Raw genomic sequence first — 22,163 nt, forward strand, 5'->3', positions numbered from 1 at the left:
AGTAATGTAAACGACGCGAGAAGAATGCAATTACTTTATTATTAAGTCGCGAATACGATAGTTATTTTATTTAAATCGAGAAATAATTTTAACAGCACCTGTTTCAATAGTTTTAATTTAGAAATAATTTGAGCGTGTGTGAATTACAATAAATACAGCATGTCCAAAAGACTTTCTATTTTTTAATGGAACTTTTTTACATTTCTGGATTTAGACGATTTTTAGTGAAAATATAATTAGAAAACTAATTTTAATTTAAATAGATTTTTACATATAATTGACGAAACAATTTTCAACATAAGTTGAAACACTGGCTAAATTTTCAGTGATCTTCCAATGCAACTGTTAAAACATTATGACGTAGCACGATAGACGCGCTGTATATATTCTCTGTTCATTATTCACATTCGACTGGCTACTTTTGCATAGGCAGACTATAGTCGAAATTTAATGCCTGAGGAAAAACAAGTGTGTACAAACACTATTAGAACCATTAGCGCGAGTCAATATTTTTTTTATACGTGTGTTAGTAGCGGGAGATGTAGCTTAGACTCTTGCGCGTTATTTTTCTCCCGTTCTCCTTATAGAATTATATATAGAATGATGTTTATAATCCGACGAAAATGCAATACTCATCGAAATCTTATCAATTACGACGAGCGGGGAAGGGGGGGCGCACTAAGTCGATTAATTGTCGAAACAATAAAATCTAATTGTCAAAATAGCAAAAATATATCTTGCTTCTTTCAGCATAATTTTTTATTGTGCAACTATGTGGTAATTAATCAACTTACTTATTTTTATTTACAAGTCTGAAAATAGAATTAATCGAGATGATTGTAGATAGATAAAATGATTAAGAAATAAGTTTTTTAAGACTGTTGTGCTCGTTGAGCATCTCTCACGATCTAATTATTGCTAATTTTCTTGTCAGAAAATGTTGCATCGACAGTTAATTACAACGATCTTTTAACTGAAATAATCTCGATTGATCCTAATCGGCTTATCTTCTTTTACGTTATTTTTATTGATAACGATTTAATCTTGCAAAATGTGCAGTACACAAGATTCTTGTATGACCTTATATAAATTTATTGCAACTAAACTTTCTTTTTTTCCTTTTCCTTTTTATATGTGCAAACTGTACAAATAAAACATGAAATAGACATTTGGTCGATACTCACTTGATTTATAACAGGTATCTAACTTATTTGGTTTATAACAGACTTGTCTAGCTTACTTGAGACCCTCATTAAGAGCTGGGTTGATAAAAATTGTCACCCATAATCGGTATTAATTTGCCATTCAACAGCATTTGCGGTCCAGTGTAGTAACGCCATAATAAACTGCTGCCTCTTTTCAGTTGGTTGTGAGTAGACAAATGGGACCAGCAGTGCAGCCAGTTTTGGTAAACCGGCATGTATGGTGGAAGACCAGCTACTAATCTTAAACATAGTATTTATTTGTTAATCATTCCGCGAAATAGCAAAATTTTTAAAATTTGTTTAATTATATTTAATTTTGTATTATTTTTTTTTTTATATAAAAATGCAGGCATTATTATTTAGGTTTTTAAATTGATTATAATTATTTTAGATGTACAATAGAAATATTGAACATACAATTTTACTTACCCACAATTATTCACTGCCATACAGTGTGATACCACCAGAAATGGATACATAACGGTTGTAGCTACAAACTGTAGAAATATTTTATTAAAAAAATATACTTAATTCTTAGATACAAAATATTTCACGAATGCAATTCCGAGATATATAAATACGTATTTAAATTGTGTTTACTTTCATAGTTGACGCAGTGTATGGTTTCATTGTTGGCTCCTGTATGATATAATTATTTATGGCATATGTAGAGATACCACTTAAAACTATAACTGCAGCACTTCCTATGACACGTGGTATCAATCCTGCATAATATCCTAGGATCCCATTCTCTCTATAGATCTCCAGGAACGATCCAAATACACTACTAATTATGAAAATATATTATTTTAATTTTCGTGAACGAGAAATTCGTCATATATTCTGTAAATATTTAAAATACTTTTTTAAAAACATTTTATTTATGTAACAAGTATATAATACCTATACTTTGTTTCTCCGCCTACAAATTGAGCCATCATCCTTAACGAAATAACTTCCAAAGGATGACTTACAACGATCGCGACCGTTCTACTGATTACATCTTTGATTATTTCATTTATGCACTTTTTACGTCTAAAAATAAAAAAAAATTATTTTTTTATTCATATTTTATTTCTTTTTCTGAATATTTACCTCACACTTTCGTCCTCATCCTCTTCATCTTCATTCTGCTCCTCAGAATTAACCTGGAGATACTCCAAAGTTTTGTCACATGCTATTGTACTGACTGTGTAGGAACATACTTTGGGCACCAAACCTCTGTAGCAGCCTGTCAATCCATCCAGCTTTTTAATGTGTTTAACTGCAAATAATTAATATAAATAATTATACAAATTGTTATTTCCTTTTTAATAAAATACAATAATTGTTTTGGAACATTAAAACTAAACTTACTATATGTAAAGGCATTTGGTAGTTTTAATGCTGGCTTTCCAAACAATGTTACAGTTGGTTTTGGTGGAATAGGCTCATATCCAATCTATAACAAGATAAATATCAATGTTCCTTATCTTAACAATACTTCATGTTCATATATCATGCTGTTTTCTTAAAAAAATTTTGTTAATATTAAAAGATTGTCTTTACCTGTATCAGAACTTTTGCATATTCAATGGGATAGGAAATTGCATTGATCAAAATGCGCCCAGCTATGTCTGACCACATGACCTCTGATTCTTTCGACTTTGGAGGCACACTTGGCACATTTCTAACCCTCCTTTCTACAAAACAAACATCCTGAATTACGTCAGAAAATTAAAAAAAAAAAGTCTTGCTCTAAAAAAAGTATTCTCGCGTGAACATACCGTTTCTAATACCGGTCCTCATTGTTTAAGAGCACAAATTGATATCACAGGATTAATTGCTTCTCTTCCAGTTCACCTGTTTCTCTCCTAGCAGCTTTTGAAATCGACGAAAGAAACAGTTGTCGACAGGGTAAAATTGCAAAGCTAATCGAGCTCAACGTCGCCACGATGCTCCCATTTGCTTTCGTTCACAAGTCGAGGATTTCTCTCGCCGGTACGTTGCTTCTTGCACTCCATGCAGAGTCGCGTCCAGCCCGTCTTAGATAAGAGCAGATACGCGCTTCAGGGACGTTACCTTTTCGATTTCAGCCGCTCGTGCCATTGAAGACGTCGCAAAGTCGATCGCCGATCAACAGCCTGAATGACTATTCAGAACGTGCGTCGTGCTTTTTAATCACTCTTCTCTTTCAGGCCTTCAGCTTTCAGACACACCACTAACATTAGCAACATTTATCTCTTTTACTTTGACACTTGATTATCTACAGCTGAGTCGCTGTCAGTCGCTGTAATATCTCGATTGTTCGAAAGACGAACATTTTCCAGTGTACTCACAAGATAGCGTCATCGGAAAATATTATCCGAATGGGGTTTGAATCCTCGCTAAATGCGGCTGCTCGTCGATACTAGTTTTTGCTAATGACTCTCGAGGGACCGACTGCTCACTTTTAATATTAATTTAGGAACGGTTTTCGCCGATTTGCACTATCAAACAAAGCTATACTTCTTCTGAATGCAGTCCTTCCGCTAATATTCATTGCCTCGAGTCTCGACCCTTGAATTCGTGTGACGCATGTTATATAATAAATAGTGATCTTAACCTCGAAGCCAGTGGACATTCGGCTGATCAATGCAGCCTGTAAACGGTAAGCGTTTTATTCTTCTTTATTTAAAAAAAAAAAAAAAAAGAAAAAGTATGATTCAGCTACATTATTTTTCAATTTTCCATGAATAAAATCTTTTTCCGTAGAATGTCGTCGAATTAATTTTTTGCCCGTTTGATAATCACGAGAATTTCGTGGATTTTTCCAGTTTGATGGAGGCTAACAATCTCAAAGTCATCAGGACTGCAATCAGGCGGAACTTACTCAGCGTGCTATTTCCCACAGTAGTCGTGTTCGCAATTTACGCAGATTTAAAACGTACAGCTAATTGGAAACATCAACTCGCTGAGCAGCAGAAAAATTGAAATTGCAGCATGGCAGGCCCATCTCACAGGCACATTTGGAAGCTGTACTGGACACTTATTTTCCCTTTTACTGGCTTCATGATCGGCCGTAAGCTAGACTCTCTTGAAACAGAAAGATTGTCAGGATTCAGAGATAAGTCAGCACTATATGGCAGGGAGTTAAAGCCTGGGGAACCACCTTCCTGGCCGTATTAGCTGTTCTTATATTAAAAGCTGTTGAATCTTAAAGAAAAAAACTGCAGCATTAATTAGTTTTCGTGTAAATTAATAAATAAATATGTTCAAGTAAGAACCACAACAGTTATAAATATATCTTATTAATATTAGAGATGTGCATGATTAAAATCGAAAAATGTAAAATAGTTGAAACTTTTTCATTAGAAAATATTAAATTTAAAGTTCCTCAATTGTCTAAAGACACTTGCATTTTGTATTTTTAAATGAAAATTTTCCAACTAATTTGCATTCTTTATTTTTATTGTGCACTCTGATTAATATATGTAGTATGCGTATAATTTAGAATACTGCAACTTATTGAAGAATGAGAACGTATAATCGGTTTCTTTGTTAATAACAATACAATATAATTTAACATGTATTTACAGAATTGCAATATGCATTTTTGTAATTTGACGATTGCAATTTTCGTAGTGAACAGACAGTAAATACACAAAATTATTTTGTTAACGTTACGACATCGATGTATTTACAAACTTGGAGCTGTACAAATGTTAAAGTTACGTTTAATATATTGCATTTAACAGAGATCATCACGAGCAATTAAAGATTCTTGAAAACTTGAAACAGTAATTAAAGCACTGATTCTCGTGTTATTAAATTTTTAATGTAAATGATTTATTTTAAATTATATTATTATTCGTACTATCACCAATATGCTAACGAAATAGGAAGAATTTTTTCTTAGGCTTCGTTAAAATTGTCTCTGCGACATGACGCGTATTGCACGTGATGTTCTCTTTATTTTCAGTCGGTTTGATCATTGAATCGTGTATATGGTGTTTTTTTTGCAGCCACTTGTTCGTCTCATTGGCCCAAGAGACTGGTCGATCTTTAGAATCTTTAGAAATGCTAGCAAGACTTTGATAACTGTTCTTCTCACTGATTTCTATATCGAGATACGAGGATAACTTGCTTTCGCTGTTGGAATAACGTTCCATGTTACCGTCAGGAATAACATCCACAAGTCCGTAATTTTGAAACCTTGTTTCCTTTTCATGCAAAGCGCTTATATTATCACTGACTTTTTGAAGAATTTTATTTTCTTCGACCACGTAATCGTGTTTTTCCTCTATTATTTTTTGTAGCTTTCCCGTGGAAGTTTTTTGCCTGTTACATCGCTCGCTTCCTATTCTGGTGAATGCACTCGGTTTCTTGTAAAGCGATGGATTAAACCACTGTGACGTTCGTAAGTTTAAAGAATCTACGCTGGCACCTGACAACGTCGAGTTTAAGTCATCGTAATTGATTTTAGGTCTTTCTTTGTATCTTATTGTGGCATATGAGTGTGTCCTCGAAAAAGAGGATTTTTTTGACGATGAACTTGAACGTGCCTGATGTATTGCTTTTTTATTAGATTCTTCTTTTTTTCCATACGAATTATTAAACTGATCGACCGAGGGCCATCGAGCTTGATTTTTTGAAGTCACTGCTTTTTTCGGAACCTCTGCTCTATTTGGAATCTGTGCTTTATTCGTAATTTCTGCTTTATTTGGAATCTGTGCTTTATTTAGAAGTTCTGCTTTATTCGGAATTTCTGCTCTATTTAAAATTTCGGTTTTATTCAAAACTTCTACTTTATTCGGAATCGCTGCTTTATTCGAAATCTGTGTTTTATTCGGAGTCTCTGTTTTATTTGAAATTTCTATTTTATTCGGAACTTCTTCTATTTTATTCGGAAACTCACCTTTATTGAGAACTTCGGCCTTAATTGAAATCTCAGCTTTATTTGGAACCTCATCTTTTCTTGGAACTTCTTCCTTTTTTACAATTTCTTCCTTTTTCAATACATTTTCTTTCGTCGTGACATCGGCGTTCGGGATTTTTTCTTTTAAAAACTTGTCAATATCACTGGATAAAATTCGTGCCGCTTCGTCCAGCCTTTTTCCCACGAGCATATCTTGCTGATGTTTTAACTGCTGTTCTACTAGTTTCATCTTATCATTGAGAAGTCTCTCCATGATTCGCAACTCTTTCTCTTTCCTAAATAATTCTCTCTCTCTCTTTTGCAAATTTATCTCCTTTTCTCGTAGGATAGTTTCGCGATCTCTCAGAATCTCGATTTTATGTAGCCAATTCTCTCTGAAGATCTCCTCGCTAACTTCTTCGGGTGATGGAATCGACGCAGAACAACCATTCTTGTAACCGTGACGGCAAAAATCGTTGACGTTCATGTCTAAAGAATTCTCACTTCTCTCGTCGATCGACATTAAACTGTTAACTCTGCTGAAGTGTTTCGCGGGATACAATGTCTCCTGCGATCCAATTGACGCTTGAAACTCCGTCTTTTGTATACTCAGCCGTTCTTTAGAATTATACGAATCGTCGTGATTATTATAATATTTAATAATATCGTTATTATGATAACGTTCGTCAAGTAGGGTTTCAGTCTCGTTCATTATATCTTTCATGATTTTTGCATCAATCAATTTGCTTCCCTCGGTGGAGAACTTTGAGAATTCCTCGCATTTATTATAGGCACGTGATATAGTTTCCTCGCATTGCGTATTATTCCCAGATATGCCTTCACTTGTATTTAATTGTTTCATGATATTGAGATCGTTAATAACTGATAAGTTCTTTGTTTCTGGCACGATGTACGTCTCAACTCTATACAGAATTGGCTTCATGATTGATATCGCGATATATTAATGTCTTTTGAACTCTTCCAGAATCACGTTAGAAATTATTATCTTGAATGATCATTTCTGCAAAAATAATATACATTATTTAATTATTAAAATTATACACGTACATGTATATTTATATCTTTATCGTAACATTTACTAATTGTAACAATTATTTATCAAAATCACAATTAGTTGCCGGAACTCTGAATTATATTAATTCCAAAATGTTTACAACTTTATTATTCATTAACAAGAATATTAATATTCTGTCTAATTATGAAAGAAAAGTATTACATCACAATAATAATGTAACTCTTTATATATTAATCAAAATTAATATTATTAAAACAAGCTTTATAATTTGAGGAACAAAATAAAAATAAAAAATTTGCACTTTTCTTTTTAATAAACGTTTTAATGTATGATATATCACAAAAGAGAAGGCAAAGTTTCAAGAAAACGGCAAAGAAAAACGAACGTTATGAATTTATTGTTTAAAAATTCGTGGTTTTGGAGTTAATATGCATTGCTTAAGAGTTTAATTATTGAAATACAATTGTTGTTACGTACCAGTACTGTCTGAATCGTGGTGAAACTTGTAAAAATCACGTGTTACGGCGACGACTGCATTTAAACTGAGCTCTCACTTAACGTTCGCCTGGAGTTTTATCCTCAGGTATACTCCGCTACGTTCGTCGGTCGGATACTGTCTGCGACGTGATTTGCTGAGTTGGTTTTTAAATCCCAGCCACTGAGCCACGCAGAGAGGGTGTAGCCCTGCCGTTCTACCTGCGTTCCTTGTAAGATGTGAAATATGCGGGCGTGCGTGCGTGAAGCATGTGTTTCCTTTCCCTCGATGAAAACCCGGAACCGTCCTTGAATAAGGAGGCTGTAAGAGACAAAAAGCTGCAGCAAAAGGGACGTCCAATAAACGGACTTTTAAAACGATTTACACGACAATGAAAGAGCTACCGTGTCAAAATATTGAAAAAGACGCAACGCTCGAGAAAAGTATTGAGATTTTCAACGGTCTGCGCGTGCAACGGTAAGAAAGAAAAAAAGAACAATATAGAACAAAACAATGAAATAATATATATTAATTATCTCTTTAAAATAAAAAGCGATGTTTTTCATTTGAGTGGAAATTTAAAATTAATTCTAATTAAACTTTACACATGCAAAAATAATTTTTTTTAATTAAATAAAATATTTTATAATTAATATACTTTATTGAATTTTACAAGACTCAAGATTTTTTTTTACGGTTTATTTTATTTTGTGCTTTTCTCTCTAAATAGAATCCCGAGCGTTTTTCTTTATAGTTAAAAATTTAATTACTTAGATTAATTTAGAATTGAATAACTCGAGTTTTTTAAATATTATTAATTATATTAAAATGTTACGTACCAAGTATACAATTCTTTAATAATAAATAAAGTAGTAGATAACAAGATAATTTATCTTCTCATCGTGCAGTGATGTTTTAATTGCCTTTCGGTAAACTGATAATTATTAATTTTCCAGCTTTTATGACTAGGATCGTTTCTGGTGTAAAAAAATAAATAAAGACGAGGGAGAGGCAGCGGCTAGCTAGAGACAGACGTTAATATTTCGAAAGCGCTAGGAAGTCGCGAGATGGCGGTAAGCGGCAGACAATAATTCTACTACCGACTTGCTGAGTGCCGCCTGCGAGCTGCGTGCGCATATCAATGACAAATTCACCTATCACGCGTCTTCTACAGTAACGCGAAGGTAGCAGGGGCCGAGAGGCGGCCATTATTTCTAACCAAACTCGTATATTCTGTTTAAAAGAAAATTAATTTTTTAATATTAATTACCTTCTCAACAGTTTTCAATGAAATAAGAATACGTTGCTCAATGTAGTCGGCGGTTTGGCGAGTAAATGAATAACCGATCGGTCGCGCGTTTAACGTTGCTAACTCGCACGGCCCTGCGACGCACCGGTTTTTTGGGGTGGAAGGCCGGGAAGAAGGCGATTCCAGGTTCCACGCCGCGTAGTAACATCGCGCGTACGCCATTACGCTAGGGAGTTAGACTAGACGAAGAATACTAGGTGAAACGGCCGTCCCGGTGCGCTCCTCGGGTTTTCCACTTGCACCAGGTGGTTCGGCGGCGGGAAGAAAAAACTATTTAGTGATTTCGTGCCGGGAATTTGGGTATCCGTGACATACACGGCACCGATTTGTAATACGACGGCTCCGAGGAGAAAAGGAGAGCCTCGGTCCAGGCCCGGGAAAATGGATAGCCCGCCGCATACCATCACGCTCGTCAGCAAGTCCATCAAAATGGAGAACTCGCCGGAGACTATCACGCTGATCACCGAGTCCGACAAGCTAGATAGCTCCGAGCAAACGATCACGCTCGTTAGCGACTCTGGGAAAATGGAGTACTCGACGCAGTCTGTCACTTTTGTCGACGAGCCGGACGTTGCGTCTAAGAATCAGACAAGCCCGTCGTCGGTAACGTCGCCCCCGCGGCTCACGCCAACTGGGAAGATCAGCTATGCCAAGACCAGGGTCTATACTCAGCGCTATAGGAAGGAATGGGAGCAAATGTCGGACTTCAAAGGTATCTCCCTCTTCGGCTCTCCTTGCCGCTGTTTACGCACAAGCCCACCACATAGGGTCTTATCATGTTGCTCTAGGGTTCCTCTTGGACCAACATTCCGCATCCTAATCCACTGATCGATTCTTGGATTAATCCTGCTGCGATGTAAAGAGCAACGGCCGTTTTTCCCGATGAATATTTACAGCAACGATGGCGCTAGCCGATCCTTATATTCATGCCAGGGGCTTTGATATATTATACCTGAATTACTAACACCCTTGTACCTTAGATCACTATCGATTTTAATTTTTATTTAAATAACTTGTAGCTTTTTATTATGGTACAAATGACAAACGTATTCAGGTTTATTAAAATAATTAAAAATTAATTGGTTTATATGATAAAAAGTTATGGAATTATGTTTTAACACCTGTATGGAAAAGAAAAAGCCAGAGCAGCTTGTTGTAATTGGTTATTTATTAGATATTATAGACCTATTTTTCAGCTTATGAATATTTTATAGCTCAAATAAAACTAGTAGTAAAATGTTCAAAGCAGTATATTGTAAAATAAGAATCTGCTCAATTCTAAATGGCTGCCCTGATTTTATTTATGATGCTAGTAGTAGCCTAGGTATAATAGAAATATGTGATTTTTGCTGTAAAGAGATAATGCTTCCTACCAACTGTCTAGATTCTCACTGTTGAATGATAATTTTTTTTCCCTACAAATTACACATAAATAACATTACTATCAGTTTATCAAACAAATATAGATAACCTAGAAAAATGCTTTGTTTATGAAATATGATCAATTTTTTGTAGATTTTGTAAAAATATAATGAACAACTACTTTAATTAACTTTTTAAAACTACATGAGATAATATTTATTAATTGATATAAAAAGTTAAAAGTTAAAAAAAAATCGTAATCTTCATTAAATTCATTAAATTCTATCTTTTATTTCATAATCTTCATGAAAAGTAGCATTAATTAGATAATTCGATTAAATTTATTTGAATAAATTTACCTTTGTTTGCAGGATGGTTGACTTCTGTACCATTTCAACCTACTCGTGCTTACTGCCGATATTGTAAAAAAAATTTACATGCCCATCGTTTGTCATTGCTGAAACACACTTGTACGATGAAACACCAGCGCTCGGCCTTAGCATATGTATTAGAGGAGAAACAGCTACTAAAGTCAGACACTGATGTTGATGGTGATGATATTGATGGTGATGGTGATGCCGATGCCGATGCCGATGCCGATGCCGATGCCGATGCTGAACTTGAAGTAGGACTTATGGAAGAAGTCGAGGTTAATATACATTTTTCATTAATTTTTTTTATAATATATTTGAAATTATGTGTCTCTCTATAAATCTTAAATATACATTAGAGAGATTTGATGCTCATGTTAAATATATATACATATTTTAGACCCTTGATGAATCTTCACAATCAAAATTAGATGAAGACAATGAAGATGATATCGAATATGTTGTTGAGAGATTAGATACAGATGAGGATGAAACATTAGAATTTAAAGATATAAAAGACAAAATTAAAGATCACATGGAAGAGGATGAGGAAAAAGACATAGATACTACTCAGTCTGAGGATTCTCCAACTGTAATAAAGAAGATAAAATTATCACATGAGGTGACTTATACTATTTATAAATTATAGATGGAAAGTAATTTAATAAACGTAGAACGTAAATGATTTTGTTTAAGAGAGATTTGTTGAGTTTTTTAATTTTATATAATTTTGTATTTTATGTAACAGAAATGTCGAGATCCTTTAGCAGAGGCAATGGCTCACGTTCACAGTGAGTATCTTGAGGAAGAAGAAGTGGGAGATCAGGAAAATATTCAAATGGAAATGGTGGTAGAATCAACTAACGATAATTTGTCTGTTCTGTCTGAGTCACCTGACGAAAAAATGTCGAAGACACACGAAAATGAAAAAACAGTAATCAAAGCTACTAAGAATGGAAAAGTCCTTGTAAGTGGTAACTTCTTTCTTTTTTTAATTAGATCTTGTGCAAAAAATTATTTTATTGGGTAAAGAATTGATAAAATGTTTGTGTTTTAATAATGCATTTATTTGTATGTGCAAACTTTTTAATCTAAGCTAAAATTATTTTTAATGCGCAAAGCATTAGTAACAAATTAAATTAAACTTGTCTGTTACATTATTTAAATAATCTGAATTATATACTCAGATAAATCATGTAATTAAAAAAATCTTTAATTAATTAAATCTGGAAATAATATTGTTTAGCAGGAGGACAGTAAAGATAATCTGGTTGTGACTTCATCAATACCGATACTGAATACGACATATCAAACAAACATTTCGGCAAGCACAGCATCGAGTCAAAATATGATTAATCTTGTATCGAATTCAAATGCGATTAATTTTGTGCCAAATGTAGCAAGTATGAAGACACAAAAGACTATAACTCTGATGTGTGGTAATAAAACATTTACATTAACTGGTGGCGCTTTTCAACCGGGCACACAATATGTATTGACCAAGCTTAAGGGAAAGCCAACGACTTTAATGGTGGCCGACCAAAAAAAATCGAACGAACCGCAGAAAATCAAACTAGAATCGACTCTAACTAGGACGAATTCTAACTCCAGCATTAATCAATCGCTGACTAGTCCTAGCACTAGCGAGCAATCGTCTGTTATCGATCAACAATCGAATATCAAATCATCTAAAAAAGTAAGAAAAGTTTCTGTAATTTTTGACTTATTAAATCATAATAAGACTCATTAATGTCTTAATTTATTTTAGACTGGTGTTTTGGGAAAACAACCTGTTGTAAAACAAACTGCATCGAAAAAACTGCGAATTTCCACATATGTCGTTGATACTGTTAAAGGAGCTCCGATTAATGGATTGCAAGTTAGCTTATACAAACTAATGGATGGTAAATGGACCTTCTTAAATGAAACGTATGTGACTTTAATTACTATTTTTCTTTGAATATATTATTTGATCGTTTTCTAATGTAATAAAAAAGAAAGATAAAAATTTAATATATTTTAAACCTTAATTTTATCCATATATTAGCATAATCCTGAAAATAAAAAGATAATTAAGATATAAGTATAATAAGTAAAATTTTTTTTCAGCAATACAAATTCAGAAGGTCATTGCAATGATTTGGTGGAAAAGGTGAAAGGTACTATCGGTCGTTACAAGATCCATTTTGATGTCGATAAGTATTTCACGTTAAAAAAGATAGATACTATGTTTCCGTTTATTGAAATCGTATTTGACGTAAAAAACTCGAATACTCACTATCACATACCTCTTTTATTGAGTCCATTTGGTTACACAACTTACCGTGGTACGTAAAAAGTGTAATAAAACTGATAAAATATTATTATAATACGAATAGGTATAAGATACTAATTCACAATTTGTATGAAAAGTATATTAGAAGAAAATAACTATTTTTATGTAAAAATTAAATTTATTACATTAAAGTATATATATTGGTGCGTTAAAGTATTGGCTATAAAATATAAAAGAAACGTATAAATATAAAACTATTTTTAATGTTCACACAAAAGCAATAAGATGTATCTGTATATATAAATTAATTAAATATTAGTATGTGATAATATAAAAAATAATTTAGTATTTAAAGCTTTATTGGATCTTATATTATTTAAACTAAGTTTTAACAGTAACATGAGCTTTTGGAGTATAATAAGTGGACAATAGTTACGTTAAATTTAATGAAAGTTATAACTGCAAATTAAATTATTTTCTTTTTTTTTTTATTACATAAAAAGTTTTGTTAATAGCTGGAGTATTATTTTTAATTTATCTGGTAAGTAAATTTATGTTTAAAGCATGTATATTTTTCCAAGAAATTATATTAAACTTTGATGAATGTGAACTAGAGAAAAATATCAATCTTTCAATTACATTGCCTACATTCCTTGACCTTTGATCTGTTCTATCTATATCCAGGCAATGTTGAAAACTACATATATCCGAGCGCAGTCAAGCCAGTTACATTCGAAACGCGAATACTAGGCGTGGTGTCAGTGAAAGTGGATTAAACTATATTCTAAAGCTGTTAAAAACGTAATATATAATACAAACAAGTTGAAAAAAAAACTTTACTAAAAGGTACGAAATCTGAAAATGTATTTAACAAAAAAACCACACTAATGGAATTTTGTCTTATATTATTTTAAAAGTGAATTACGCAAATCATAATTTTTAAGTATATGAAAATAATATTGTTACCTTATAATGTAAAGAGAAGTTGAAAACGAAACGAGTTGTGACTTTTCATTGCAGACTTTATAATGCGATTATGATTCTCTTGTTTCTTTTTGTACGACAGATGAGTGAATCTGTAAATCCGGGCGAAGATAAACTGAGCATTACTACACACGTTTTGGATACTAGCAAAGGTCGGCCTGCTGATGGATTACCTGTGTGTCTCTATAAGTTTGAAAATGATAAGTGGACTCTTTTAAAAGAAAGGTGCACTTTGCCGAACAAGTTTTTCTTACACATATTTTTAACATAACTCAAGAGCTCTTTCCCGAAAGAAAAAAAAAACACACTTTTGCACTTGCTATTGCACAGTTTTACAACTAAAATACTATAAAGCGCGTAATTCGGGTACGTTATTTTCTATATATTTTTTTCTTAAAGAAAACTTTTATATTTAATAATTTTCGGCAACCAACTACGGATGCATGTATTTTACAATATAATATGTCATTGACTCCCATCAGTACCTCGATTTAAGGGGGAAAGGCTGTACATATAAACGTGACGTCGCGTTTTGGACTTTCTCGTGAACTAAAATAAAATTTAAATTTTTCGCCAACTTTTCCACGGCGCTGGTGCGAACGGCAACCATTACAAAATGGGCGTGGCTACGGTGTTGGCGGGAAAGGCTCTTCGACGCGTGTCAACCTACTTCTTTTATACTCATTGCTTTTAATTTTTACTTTATTTTTTTATAGCACGACAGATGCAAACGGACGTTGTGGGGATCTATTGCAGGACAAGGACCGGAGTTCCGGCAGATTCAAGATCGAATTTCGGGTGAATGATTACTTCAATCGAATTGCGACGGTATCAATGTATCCGTTAATCGATGTGATGTTTGATGTGCAAAATACCAACGAGCACTATCACATTCCTTTGCTGCTGAATCCTTTCGGATACAGCACGTATCGCGGTTCATGATTGGCGTCACGTTCAAGATGATTTCGCCACGTTTGTGCGACGACAGACGATTACAAAACGGCCTGAAAGATTTGTTAAAAAAAAAAAAAATTCCATGATCTACATATTAAATGGGAGAGAAGATAAACGGTGAAATAAATTGAAGTATCGACGGCATTAGATCTGTAAAGGCTCTTTGCGAAAACTTTATAGAAAATAAGAAAGACAGTATTTATTCATCGACGTCACGAAGAATAATATCGTACTTTGCAATTAAACTTTTTTATCAAGAAGAATTTTTCGAAGGTTCGTAAACTATCTAAATCCTTGTTCTTTTTTTATTTTTTATTTAATGAATTGTGAGCTTCTTTTTACTTCAAGCATTTGGGTGACTATATACAAGTGTCAACGCTGTTAAGAATAAATAACGAAAGTTTGTCAAGATATCGATCCTGCGTATTTTTTTATCTCGTTTTCTTTGTTTAATTCAGCCGCGACATTTCTTCGCAGGGAAAAAGCTTTATGGCTCTTCGCGGGAGATACGTCGAGCAGCCTCATTTTACTGTGCTCACAGAAGGGAAGCGTGCTTTCACGCCAATATTAAAATCATTGAGGCGGCAGATAACTCCGATCAACGTTTGGCTTCGATGGCAGATATGTGGTACTCCCTGATCCTACGGATGCGACGTGGGGTCCTATGTTGGACCCGATGGAGGGTCCTACAGGTCTGATAAGTGATCCCGTTGAAGTGCCGGCTGCGGCAGCCCCCAATCTGAATCCAGCTCGATATCCGTTTTCGTCCGCGACGTAGCTTGCGAACGCAAAGATTGTATTTTATATTACATTGATTTTGTTTTCATAGATTTTAAATATTTTAGGACTTGATACTTTATTAAAAACACGTGAGCGGTGGCTCAATGATTATTCGAAAAATATTCTAAGGAAAGTTGTGACTTCGATTGCAATCCGATTAGTGCTACACGTTTCAAAGCGAAAATCTTATTTTGATTGCTCATTCGATTCATTGAGCTTTGAAGCATTCCAAGTGCCGACAATAAATGGATTGCGACTCTGTATCCGAAGTCGTATCCAGGTTTGAACTTTGTAAGAGAAAGGTTTGAAAGACTCAGATTTCAAAGACAGATTTAGCAAATTAAAAAAGAAAAAAAATAGGACTTTGATTTAGAAATTTAAAAAATAAATTGCAAAATTAATTTTGTAGAAAATACGGTTAAATGTACGTAAATAATTAATTCTATATTAAATTCCAGAAAATGTGACAGTTTATGGTTGCGAAAGAAAAAAGACGTAAAGAGTAAGACAGTATTCTCACTGAACGGAAACAGGAATTCCTTCGGGACTTTTGTAAGAGTAAGATCCTTCTACTACTCGGACTAGCTCGCCGTCTACGAGCTTCAGGGTGGCAACTTCCTCTCTCTGGACGTCGTCTTCGCCGACGACGTTTGTGGAGGTCAGCGGACCCGTGCGCGGTTCCCTCTGTTCACTCTCGAAGGGCGGATTCAGGATCAAGCCGCCGGAACCGCGCGCGAACTGGGGTGCCTTTTGATCCGGAGACAGCCTCTCAGCAAAGAACGCCGGAAAAGAGAGCAAGCACCAGATCTGCACAAGTTATTTTTTACCCGTATGACTCTTAACTGGAGTAGCGCATTTGAAAATGATTAAAATATCAGTTCTTTTAAATTACATTATTTTCTGCGCAATTAGCAAGAAAAATGTATGTTAAATTTGTATTTAAAGTTGCTACCGTTCTCTAAAAGTCGCGTAACTGGTACAAGTAAAAAAAAAATATTAGGAGACTGTCGATTCCTTTCCAGATTCACCGAGACGTCTTTCCTCAAAATAATGGACTTTGCGGATTGTAAAATCAACAACGTATTTTCTTCTCCCGTCATGTCAGATTGTTCGGGAGGATTAATGGACCGCATCTAGCTGGGAATATTGCCGAGGATGACCTCGCGACCGCATCGCGTTGGATAACCAGCGAGGGATTGCTCGTTCTGCACACATGGAGGTGGATCCCTCGGAAAAGGACACTTTCTACTTAATGGACGATCGGCTAGGCCCGTTTTGAACGCTTCGGGGCCCGATAACCGGCCGCGAGTTCACGAAGACGCAATCGCACCGGAATCTGGAAGGCGCGGTGGGAATCGCGCCGTGAATGAACTTTCAACCCCTGATGTGCCGCGCAGTATATTGCGCCGGAGACAGACGCGGGTCTTTCTTAGCGGCGGTATCTTTCATCTGCGAGAGAAGCAAAACTTGGTATCTTAATGTAAGAGACTGGCCCCGGGCGCGAGAGAAATGTAAACGTGAAAAAGAGAAGTAATGGACAGTTTACTTCTTATTCGTCAAAAGCTCATAATTCCTTCACCGAACAGATTTTCAATTTAACAAACAACAAGTTGGAATAAAGTTTCTTTCTTTAACGATACCGTTCTTCTTTAACAATAGCTGTTGAAACTGTAACTGGAATAATTTAATGATTAGAAAATTATTATTACTTTTACGACATACAAATAGCTTTCGGTGTTTGACTGGTCCAAGTCTCGAAACTTAATTTCTTGCTTTTTGTGCGTATTTTAAACATGTAGAACTTTTATGTAAAGTCAATTAAAAGATATATCCTTTAACGGAATAATGATAAAACGTGCTTTAGAACCTCTTTAAACGTTTGTTAAATGATATTATAATTTCAAAGTCTCGTTGTTACGTTAATAACTAATATATTTAATATTATTTTAGTTCATTCCTGATTTTCCTCACGCGCTTGGTGTTTCCCCAGTGCAGACGAGAAATATCTTTCTGTGGAACTCACCAGCGAGGGTATAATCCCGCGATGGGCCATCGTAGCTGTCATTTACGATGACGATAATGAAGATGCATACGACACTTAACACCGCATCGCCCGGCGCGCGGCTCAGGAACACCTTCCGTATTGGGGGGCACCTTTGTGTCACACCGAGACTGTATATCGAATCCGTGATCCACCACGAGCCCCCTTTCTTCTTATATACCCCCGTGAACGACGACGGATCGGGCGCTCTTCCCCCTCACTTACCTCGAAGAGATAATCGGCGAGCTACCGTTTGCTTGTATCTCCAACGATCGTATATTTCGTATACGTCAAGGTACTTTCAGATTATTAGCACTCTAATCGACTAAGAGTAATCTTGTTAATTAATAACATTATTACGAGCAAATAATGTTTTATTAAAAATAGCAACAGGAATTATTTCACTAGTACTTGGATTGAATTAATATACATTTATTATTAATTATTATTATTTCCTCTTGAATTTAATAAGACCGCTTTAAACATTGAGTTAATTTTTTTTATTTTATTAGTTTAAACATCGTTTTTATTTGTGTCGGCAAATGGTCGTTTATTAAACTCTTTTTGCAGATTGAATCGCTCACGGAGATTAAGCGGCTACGCTGCTTATCGATGCGTCTCAGATTTCCGAGATTTTCATCTCGTCGTAGAACGTAGTGACGTTTACGAGGACGGATGCGTGATGCGAGATCAGTGCGAGTACATGGAGCACGTGGTGAGCGAGAGACACGTGGATTTATTGTCGCCGATTTAAAGGCCACCGTTGTCACGACGACCCCGCGATCTGGCTCGTTTAAGGGCACGCGGCCGAACAATGCAATCTCTCGGACCTTTAATAGGATTCGTTCGCTCCTGCGCAAACTTTATTCCGTTGACATTTTATTTCTGTCGCGATGCCACCGCGGTTGCCGAACCCACCGCATTCCGCGATCTAATAATGGTAACGATCGCATGAACGTTGATCTCGTGTTCTATCCAACGTATTAGAGAAAAGACGCATTCACGGCTGAGTTTGCGCGAACGCACGGAGAAGCACGCGAATATAATTAATTTGGATTTAAATCCTTAACGAGCCGATCAAGTCGTCATTGAATCATCTTCTTGCAGGATTACGCCAGGAGAAAGAGAAGGAAAGACGCGAATAGAGAAGTCAAACGTCAAGGGTGCAAATTCCTGACGAAACCTTGTTCTTTGACCGGTGCTGAATTAACGAGCGCGCCGATTTTCGGCAAGGATGTCGCAACCAGGAAGATCGTAGGTTTTATACTGTTCACTGTAACATAACGTAAGAGATGCCATCACTTTCGATGTGTTGCGTAACTTTGGCAAAAGGTTTGATACACCTCCTCTCGCGCGGAGACGTACAAAAATACCCTTACGCAACGCGGGCACGACGGGTACGCGCAAAATTATAGTCCGACGCACGCAATCGCGATGAGATAAATAAAGTAACATTTAATTTGCCCCCAAGGTAAATTACTGAGCGAATCGCGATTATCACATTATTCCGATTTACCCTTCGACCTTTGATAAAATCTAATAGCGAAGCATCTACAATGAGAAAAATTCCAAACGGAAAGTAGAAAAAAAAGAAAAAAAAAAGAAGTTAAAACTGCATTTGGATAAACTCCCATTCGTTCCGCGATCTTCTCTTTTCACTATTTGACGGAACGTCGTCCCCAGTCGACGGGCTCTTTAAGCGGCTATTTCTCGGAAGGAATAAATTATTATGATTTATCTTGCGTTGCAGCTCTCGTGAAATATGCACGGTTTAAATAATCCGTAATAACTCGCAAATTGCGAATGAGATAAACTCCAATTCGCGTCTCGTCTCGATTAGTTTCTTCTTAGTAAAAGTCAACGTTTCGAGATTTGTCTAAACGTCAGGCCGCGCGTTGATTTATCATCTCTTCTTATCTTTGTCGCGCGGTGGGTAACGTGCGAAAAATTGCCCGAAGTCAATCCGCCGGCTTAGCCGTTTATGCAAGAGATCGTAAGCGTCTTCGATACTGACCGCTTCGTAGTCGATCGTCGATTTATTATGCTTTCATAACTTCGACCGTTTCTTCCCACGACGCGTGCTCAAATGCCAGTGTTCTGGTGGACCGTCCGCACGCGAGAGTACTAAAATCAAACTATCTATGGCCAGCACGGCTTCTAAACATATGTACCACAACCTTAATCGCTACGTTAAACGTCAATTATTTATTACAGTAACTAATTAAAATTAAGTTATATAACGGTAAGAGGGAGAAATAAATAAAATTCTTTATTTAAAAATTAATTATGGGTCAGGCTGCTCTGGTTACGTTCCTCTTGCGTGTGGTCTGATAACTACCGGCGTTCGCTCGGCGTTTATTTTTAACTGTCGTTACGGTGCCCCGAGTACATCGTCGACGATCATCGAGGGGATCGTGAATGAAACGAGCAACGGCTTGCACCGGAGCACCCGCGCTACGTCAGTACCGCGATTATAGCTGACACACTTTCGTGTATCGATCCTAAATACGCGCCGCCCCGCAAACTGATAATGGCACCGTGGCAAATTCATTTAATAGTAATTAGCGCGATAAAATGACGATTTCACGATTGCCGCGCGTAACAGGAAAAATAAAGAAAAAGAAAAAAAAAGAACGAAGATATAAAACTGTTACATTTTCCTATAATTACTTAATTAATGCCCAGGGACGATGACGTAATAATTTATTTAGTTGACACTTTGGTCGTCGAGTTAATTTTAGAGAAACGGGTGAGCCTACGTGAAACCGGCCTCGCGGTAACTTAATTGTTCTTTAAGAGGGATACGGCGAGGTGGTGTTAAACGGCGTAAAATTAACACTGGCCCGAGAATAAAGGTTTTTGAAAGTGATTACGGGAAAAGCGTGACAAGCGCGGAGGCATCTCCTAGGAACTCACGTCGCGAGGAAACTCGAAACTCGGGGGATGGAAAATCCGAGGAGGCCGTTGCACTCGGACAGATCAATCACTGGCGAGGCGCCAAGTATCGAGCTAGTTAATGTCCACGGCGTAACGCATCCCAGCTGGAAATCTGGGGCGAACCTGGTGGATGCACGTCAAGATGCATCGGCTGGCCCTGTGTTTGCGATGTCGATTAGCGTAATCTCGGCCCGGTGACTCGACGATTTCGTCACACAATGTTCGCCTGAATCGCCTCGGCGAAAGGATCGCGAGCCGCGAACGGACACGCGATAATAAACGGACTTTTTTTTTCTTTTTTCTTTTTCTGCCGGCGCAAGAAAAGCAACGGGAAATGATAAATCTGCGCCGTTTAGCGCCTTAATCGTTAATTTTCACGTCGCGCCGTCCGATTCGCAATTATACCTTTCATTAATTTAACTAATTACTTATGTGCGGGCGATAAAAATTGCTGCGCGCTGTAAAAACAATTTGTTAATGATTATAAAATAATGGGCTTTCCAGCGGGATACAGGACTCGTAATTAAATATGTAACGTCCTGCGCGCGAACAAATATAATTTAAGAATTTTTTTTTCTAAGTATGGAACTCCTTGAAATATTAAAAGGACTTGTCCGTCCGGTAGAAAGCGACTAGCCAACGCGTGGTATTTACAGGCGAGAGTGGCCGTTAATTATTATTAAGCCGCAACTTTGATAGATGGTGTCGAGAGGTATTTTAAATTGATCGGTTATTTCGTACATGCTCAATAAATAATTTCCCTTGTGCAATGCAAATACTACAATCGACACGGCTGCGAGTTCATAATTAATAACAGCGTAATAGTTGCACTTTATGACGCGTCTCTCGTCGCGCTTACATCTCATCTCGAGTTTTGTAATTTATTTGCGTTTTCTAGACTCCCGTGGAATACCAAGGAGACGAGATGGACGGGCTTTTCATCAGGAGGACGTTGACCTACGAGAATAGATCCGAAAACAAGCTCGCGCATTCCCGCACACGCTTTCTACGTTTGGAAAAGCTAAAGTGCCATTTCGTGGAAACGTATTGTTTTCTACGCAAGGTTCACGAAACTATAATTTCCTTTTTCATTTATATATTTCAGACTTTAAATCGCAATTAGCATTCACAATATACTGGGATCCATCTTCGTAGGCCTCGTATCACATGTAGTTAATACAACCTTCCACAAGCCATTTCTTTCTTTCTTTTTTTTCTTTTTTTTTTCTTTCTTTTTTTTTTAACAAGACATTTAATATTCGTTTAATATCTGTAAGCTCAGCAGAATCAACATTTTGCGTGGGAACAGACGTTAAGAGGTTCTCGTGTGTAGGTACGCGCGTTACAGATTCCTCTCGTTTGCGCTGCGCAAATTGCGCTCGATCGGCTCTTCGCGGCACGCGAAATATTGAATATCTTCGGATTCGTCGCAGCTCCACGGATCAATGCAAGTTTCACGAAAGGGCAGATAGTCGGAAAGGGAAAAGGGGAGATAAAAGAATAAGAAACGTGAAAATGTACTCCGTCGCACATACGTTTGTCGCTATCTTCTAACGAG

General features: G+C 36.2%; 5 protein-coding genes and 2 long non-coding RNA genes across 12 annotated transcripts; 4 read left to right on the forward strand and 3 right to left on the reverse strand.

Annotated features, from left to right (window-relative positions):
* Positions 1 to 741: 741 nt before the first annotated feature.
* On the reverse strand, positions 742 to 3,507 carry LOC139104925 (mitochondrial carrier homolog 2). Of its 4 annotated transcripts, none has more exons than XM_070660708.1 (9): positions 2,972 to 3,507; positions 2,754 to 2,887; positions 2,562 to 2,646; positions 2,301 to 2,469; positions 2,109 to 2,240; positions 1,806 to 1,992; positions 1,635 to 1,702; positions 1,241 to 1,440; positions 742 to 1,141 (listed from the first exon to the last, which is right to left on the reverse strand). In XM_070660708.1, the coding sequence occupies exons 1-8, from the start codon at positions 2,991 to 2,993 to the stop codon at positions 1,278 to 1,280; spliced, it is 960 nt and encodes a 319-aa protein (XP_070516809.1). In that variant the 5' UTR covers positions 2,994 to 3,507; the 3' UTR covers positions 742 to 1,141; positions 1,241 to 1,277. The 4 variants fall into 4 exon arrangements, with proteins under 4 accessions (XP_070516809.1, XP_070516806.1, XP_070516808.1 ...); XM_070660705.1 differs by having other exon boundaries at positions 1,241 to 1,445; positions 2,972 to 3,482; XM_070660707.1 differs by having other exon boundaries at positions 742 to 1,440; positions 2,972 to 3,505.
* Positions 3,508 to 4,677: 1,170 nt separating this feature from the next.
* LOC139104920 (ladinin-1-like) lies at positions 4,678 to 8,995 on the reverse strand. Its single transcript, XM_070660693.1, has 3 exons — positions 8,863 to 8,995; positions 7,595 to 7,913; positions 4,678 to 7,102 (listed from the first exon to the last, which is right to left on the reverse strand). The coding sequence occupies exon 3, from the start codon at positions 7,022 to 7,024 to the stop codon at positions 5,054 to 5,056; it is 1,971 nt and encodes a 656-aa protein (XP_070516794.1). The 5' UTR covers positions 7,025 to 7,102; positions 7,595 to 7,913; positions 8,863 to 8,995; the 3' UTR covers positions 4,678 to 5,053.
* A 110-nt stretch (positions 8,996 to 9,105) lies between these two features.
* Positions 9,106 to 13,250, forward strand: LOC139104921 (MATH and LRR domain-containing protein PFE0570w-like). Of its 2 annotated transcripts, none has more exons than XM_070660694.1 (7): positions 9,106 to 9,613; positions 10,635 to 10,912; positions 11,035 to 11,256; positions 11,383 to 11,601; positions 11,881 to 12,330; positions 12,403 to 12,563; positions 12,744 to 13,250. In XM_070660694.1, exons 1-7 carry the CDS (start codon positions 9,283 to 9,285, stop codon positions 12,967 to 12,969), a joined length of 1,887 nt encoding a protein of 628 aa, XP_070516795.1. In that variant the 5' UTR covers positions 9,106 to 9,282; the 3' UTR covers positions 12,970 to 13,250. The 2 variants fall into 2 exon arrangements, with proteins under 2 accessions (XP_070516795.1, XP_070516796.1); XM_070660695.1 differs by having other exon boundaries at positions 11,884 to 12,330.
* A 368-nt stretch (positions 13,251 to 13,618) lies between these two features.
* LOC139104930 (5-hydroxyisourate hydrolase 2-like) lies at positions 13,619 to 15,427 on the forward strand. 2 transcript variants are annotated; one of them, XR_011546100.1, is made up of 4 exons: positions 13,619 to 13,755; positions 13,976 to 14,118; positions 14,610 to 15,120; positions 15,325 to 15,427. XR_011546100.1 is itself a non-coding variant. In XM_070660718.1 (3 exons), exons 2-3 carry the CDS (start codon positions 13,976 to 13,978, stop codon positions 14,833 to 14,835), a joined length of 369 nt encoding a protein of 122 aa, XP_070516819.1. In that variant the 5' UTR covers positions 13,619 to 13,755; the 3' UTR covers positions 14,836 to 15,427. The 2 variants fall into 2 exon arrangements, 1 of the variants encoding a protein (XP_070516819.1); XM_070660718.1 differs by having other exon boundaries at positions 14,610 to 15,427.
* Positions 15,421 to 16,760, reverse strand: LOC139104856 (uncharacterized). Its single transcript, XM_070660585.1, has 3 exons — positions 16,656 to 16,760; positions 16,148 to 16,434; positions 15,421 to 15,625 (listed from the first exon to the last, which is right to left on the reverse strand). The coding sequence occupies exons 1-3, from the start codon at positions 16,758 to 16,760 to the stop codon at positions 15,421 to 15,423; spliced, it is 597 nt and encodes a 198-aa protein (XP_070516686.1).
* Positions 16,761 to 17,383: 623 nt separating this feature from the next.
* Positions 17,384 to 20,617, forward strand: LOC139104933 (uncharacterized). The gene is made up of 3 exons (XR_011546101.1): positions 17,384 to 17,963; positions 18,239 to 18,383; positions 18,776 to 20,617. It is a non-coding gene; the product is annotated as an uncharacterized lncRNA (long non-coding RNA).
* Positions 20,618 to 21,155: 538 nt separating this feature from the next.
* LOC139104935 (uncharacterized) lies at positions 21,156 to 22,114 on the forward strand. The gene is made up of 2 exons (XR_011546103.1): positions 21,156 to 21,317; positions 21,504 to 22,114. It is a non-coding gene; the product is annotated as an uncharacterized lncRNA (long non-coding RNA).
* The last annotated feature ends 49 nt before the right edge of the window (positions 22,115 to 22,163 follow it).

The sequence above is a fragment of the Cardiocondyla obscurior genome, linkage group LG08, assembly GCF_019399895.1.
Source record: "Cardiocondyla obscurior isolate alpha-2009 linkage group LG08, Cobs3.1, whole genome shotgun sequence".
Lineage (NCBI taxonomy): Eukaryota > Metazoa > Arthropoda > Insecta > Hymenoptera > Formicidae > Cardiocondyla > Cardiocondyla obscurior.

Bases quoted from the DNA above. Each gene is read 5' to 3' on its own strand.
- LOC139104920 (XM_070660693.1), bottom strand. From the start codon at position 7,024: ATGAAGCCAATTCTGTATAGAGTTGAGACGTACATCGTGCCAGAAACA.
- LOC139104921 (XM_070660694.1), top strand. From the start codon at position 9,283: ATGGATAGCCCGCCGCATACCATCACGCTCGTCAGCAAGTCCATCAAA. The intron at 9,614-10,634 runs GTATCTCCCTCT...CTTTGTTTGCAG, and splicing joins GCAAATGTCGGACTTCAAAG to GATGGTTGACTTCTGTACCA. The intron at 11,602-11,880 runs GTAAGTGGTAAC...AATATTGTTTAG, and splicing joins CTAAGAATGGAAAAGTCCTT to CAGGAGGACAGTAAAGATAA.
- LOC139104856 (XM_070660585.1), bottom strand. From the start codon at position 16,760: ATGCGGTCCATTAATCCTCCCGAACAATCTGACATGACGGGAGAAGAA. The intron at 16,435-16,655 runs GTGAATCTGGAA...TAACTTGTGCAG, and splicing joins TTTTGAGGAAAGACGTCTCG to ATCTGGTGCTTGCTCTCTTT. The intron at 15,626-16,147 runs GTGAGAATACTG...TGCGTTCGCAAG, and splicing joins GGAATTCCTGTTTCCGTTCA to CTACGTCGCGGACGAAAACG.
- LOC139104925 (XM_070660705.1), bottom strand. From the start codon at position 2,993: ATGAGGACCGGTATTAGAAACG. The intron at 2,888-2,971 runs GTATGTTCACGC...TTTGTTTTGTAG, and splicing joins GAGGACCGGTATTAGAAACG to AAAGGAGGGTTAGAAATGTG. The intron at 1,446-1,634 runs GTAAGTAAAATT...ACTATGTTTAAG, and splicing joins ATGGCAGTGAATAATTGTGG to ATTAGTAGCTGGTCTTCCAC.
- LOC139104930 (XM_070660718.1), top strand. From the start codon at position 13,976: ATGAGTGAATCTGTAAATCCGGGCGAAGATAAACTGAGCATTACTACA. The intron at 14,119-14,609 runs GTGCACTTTGCC...ATTTTTTTATAG, and splicing joins TGGACTCTTTTAAAAGAAAG to CACGACAGATGCAAACGGAC.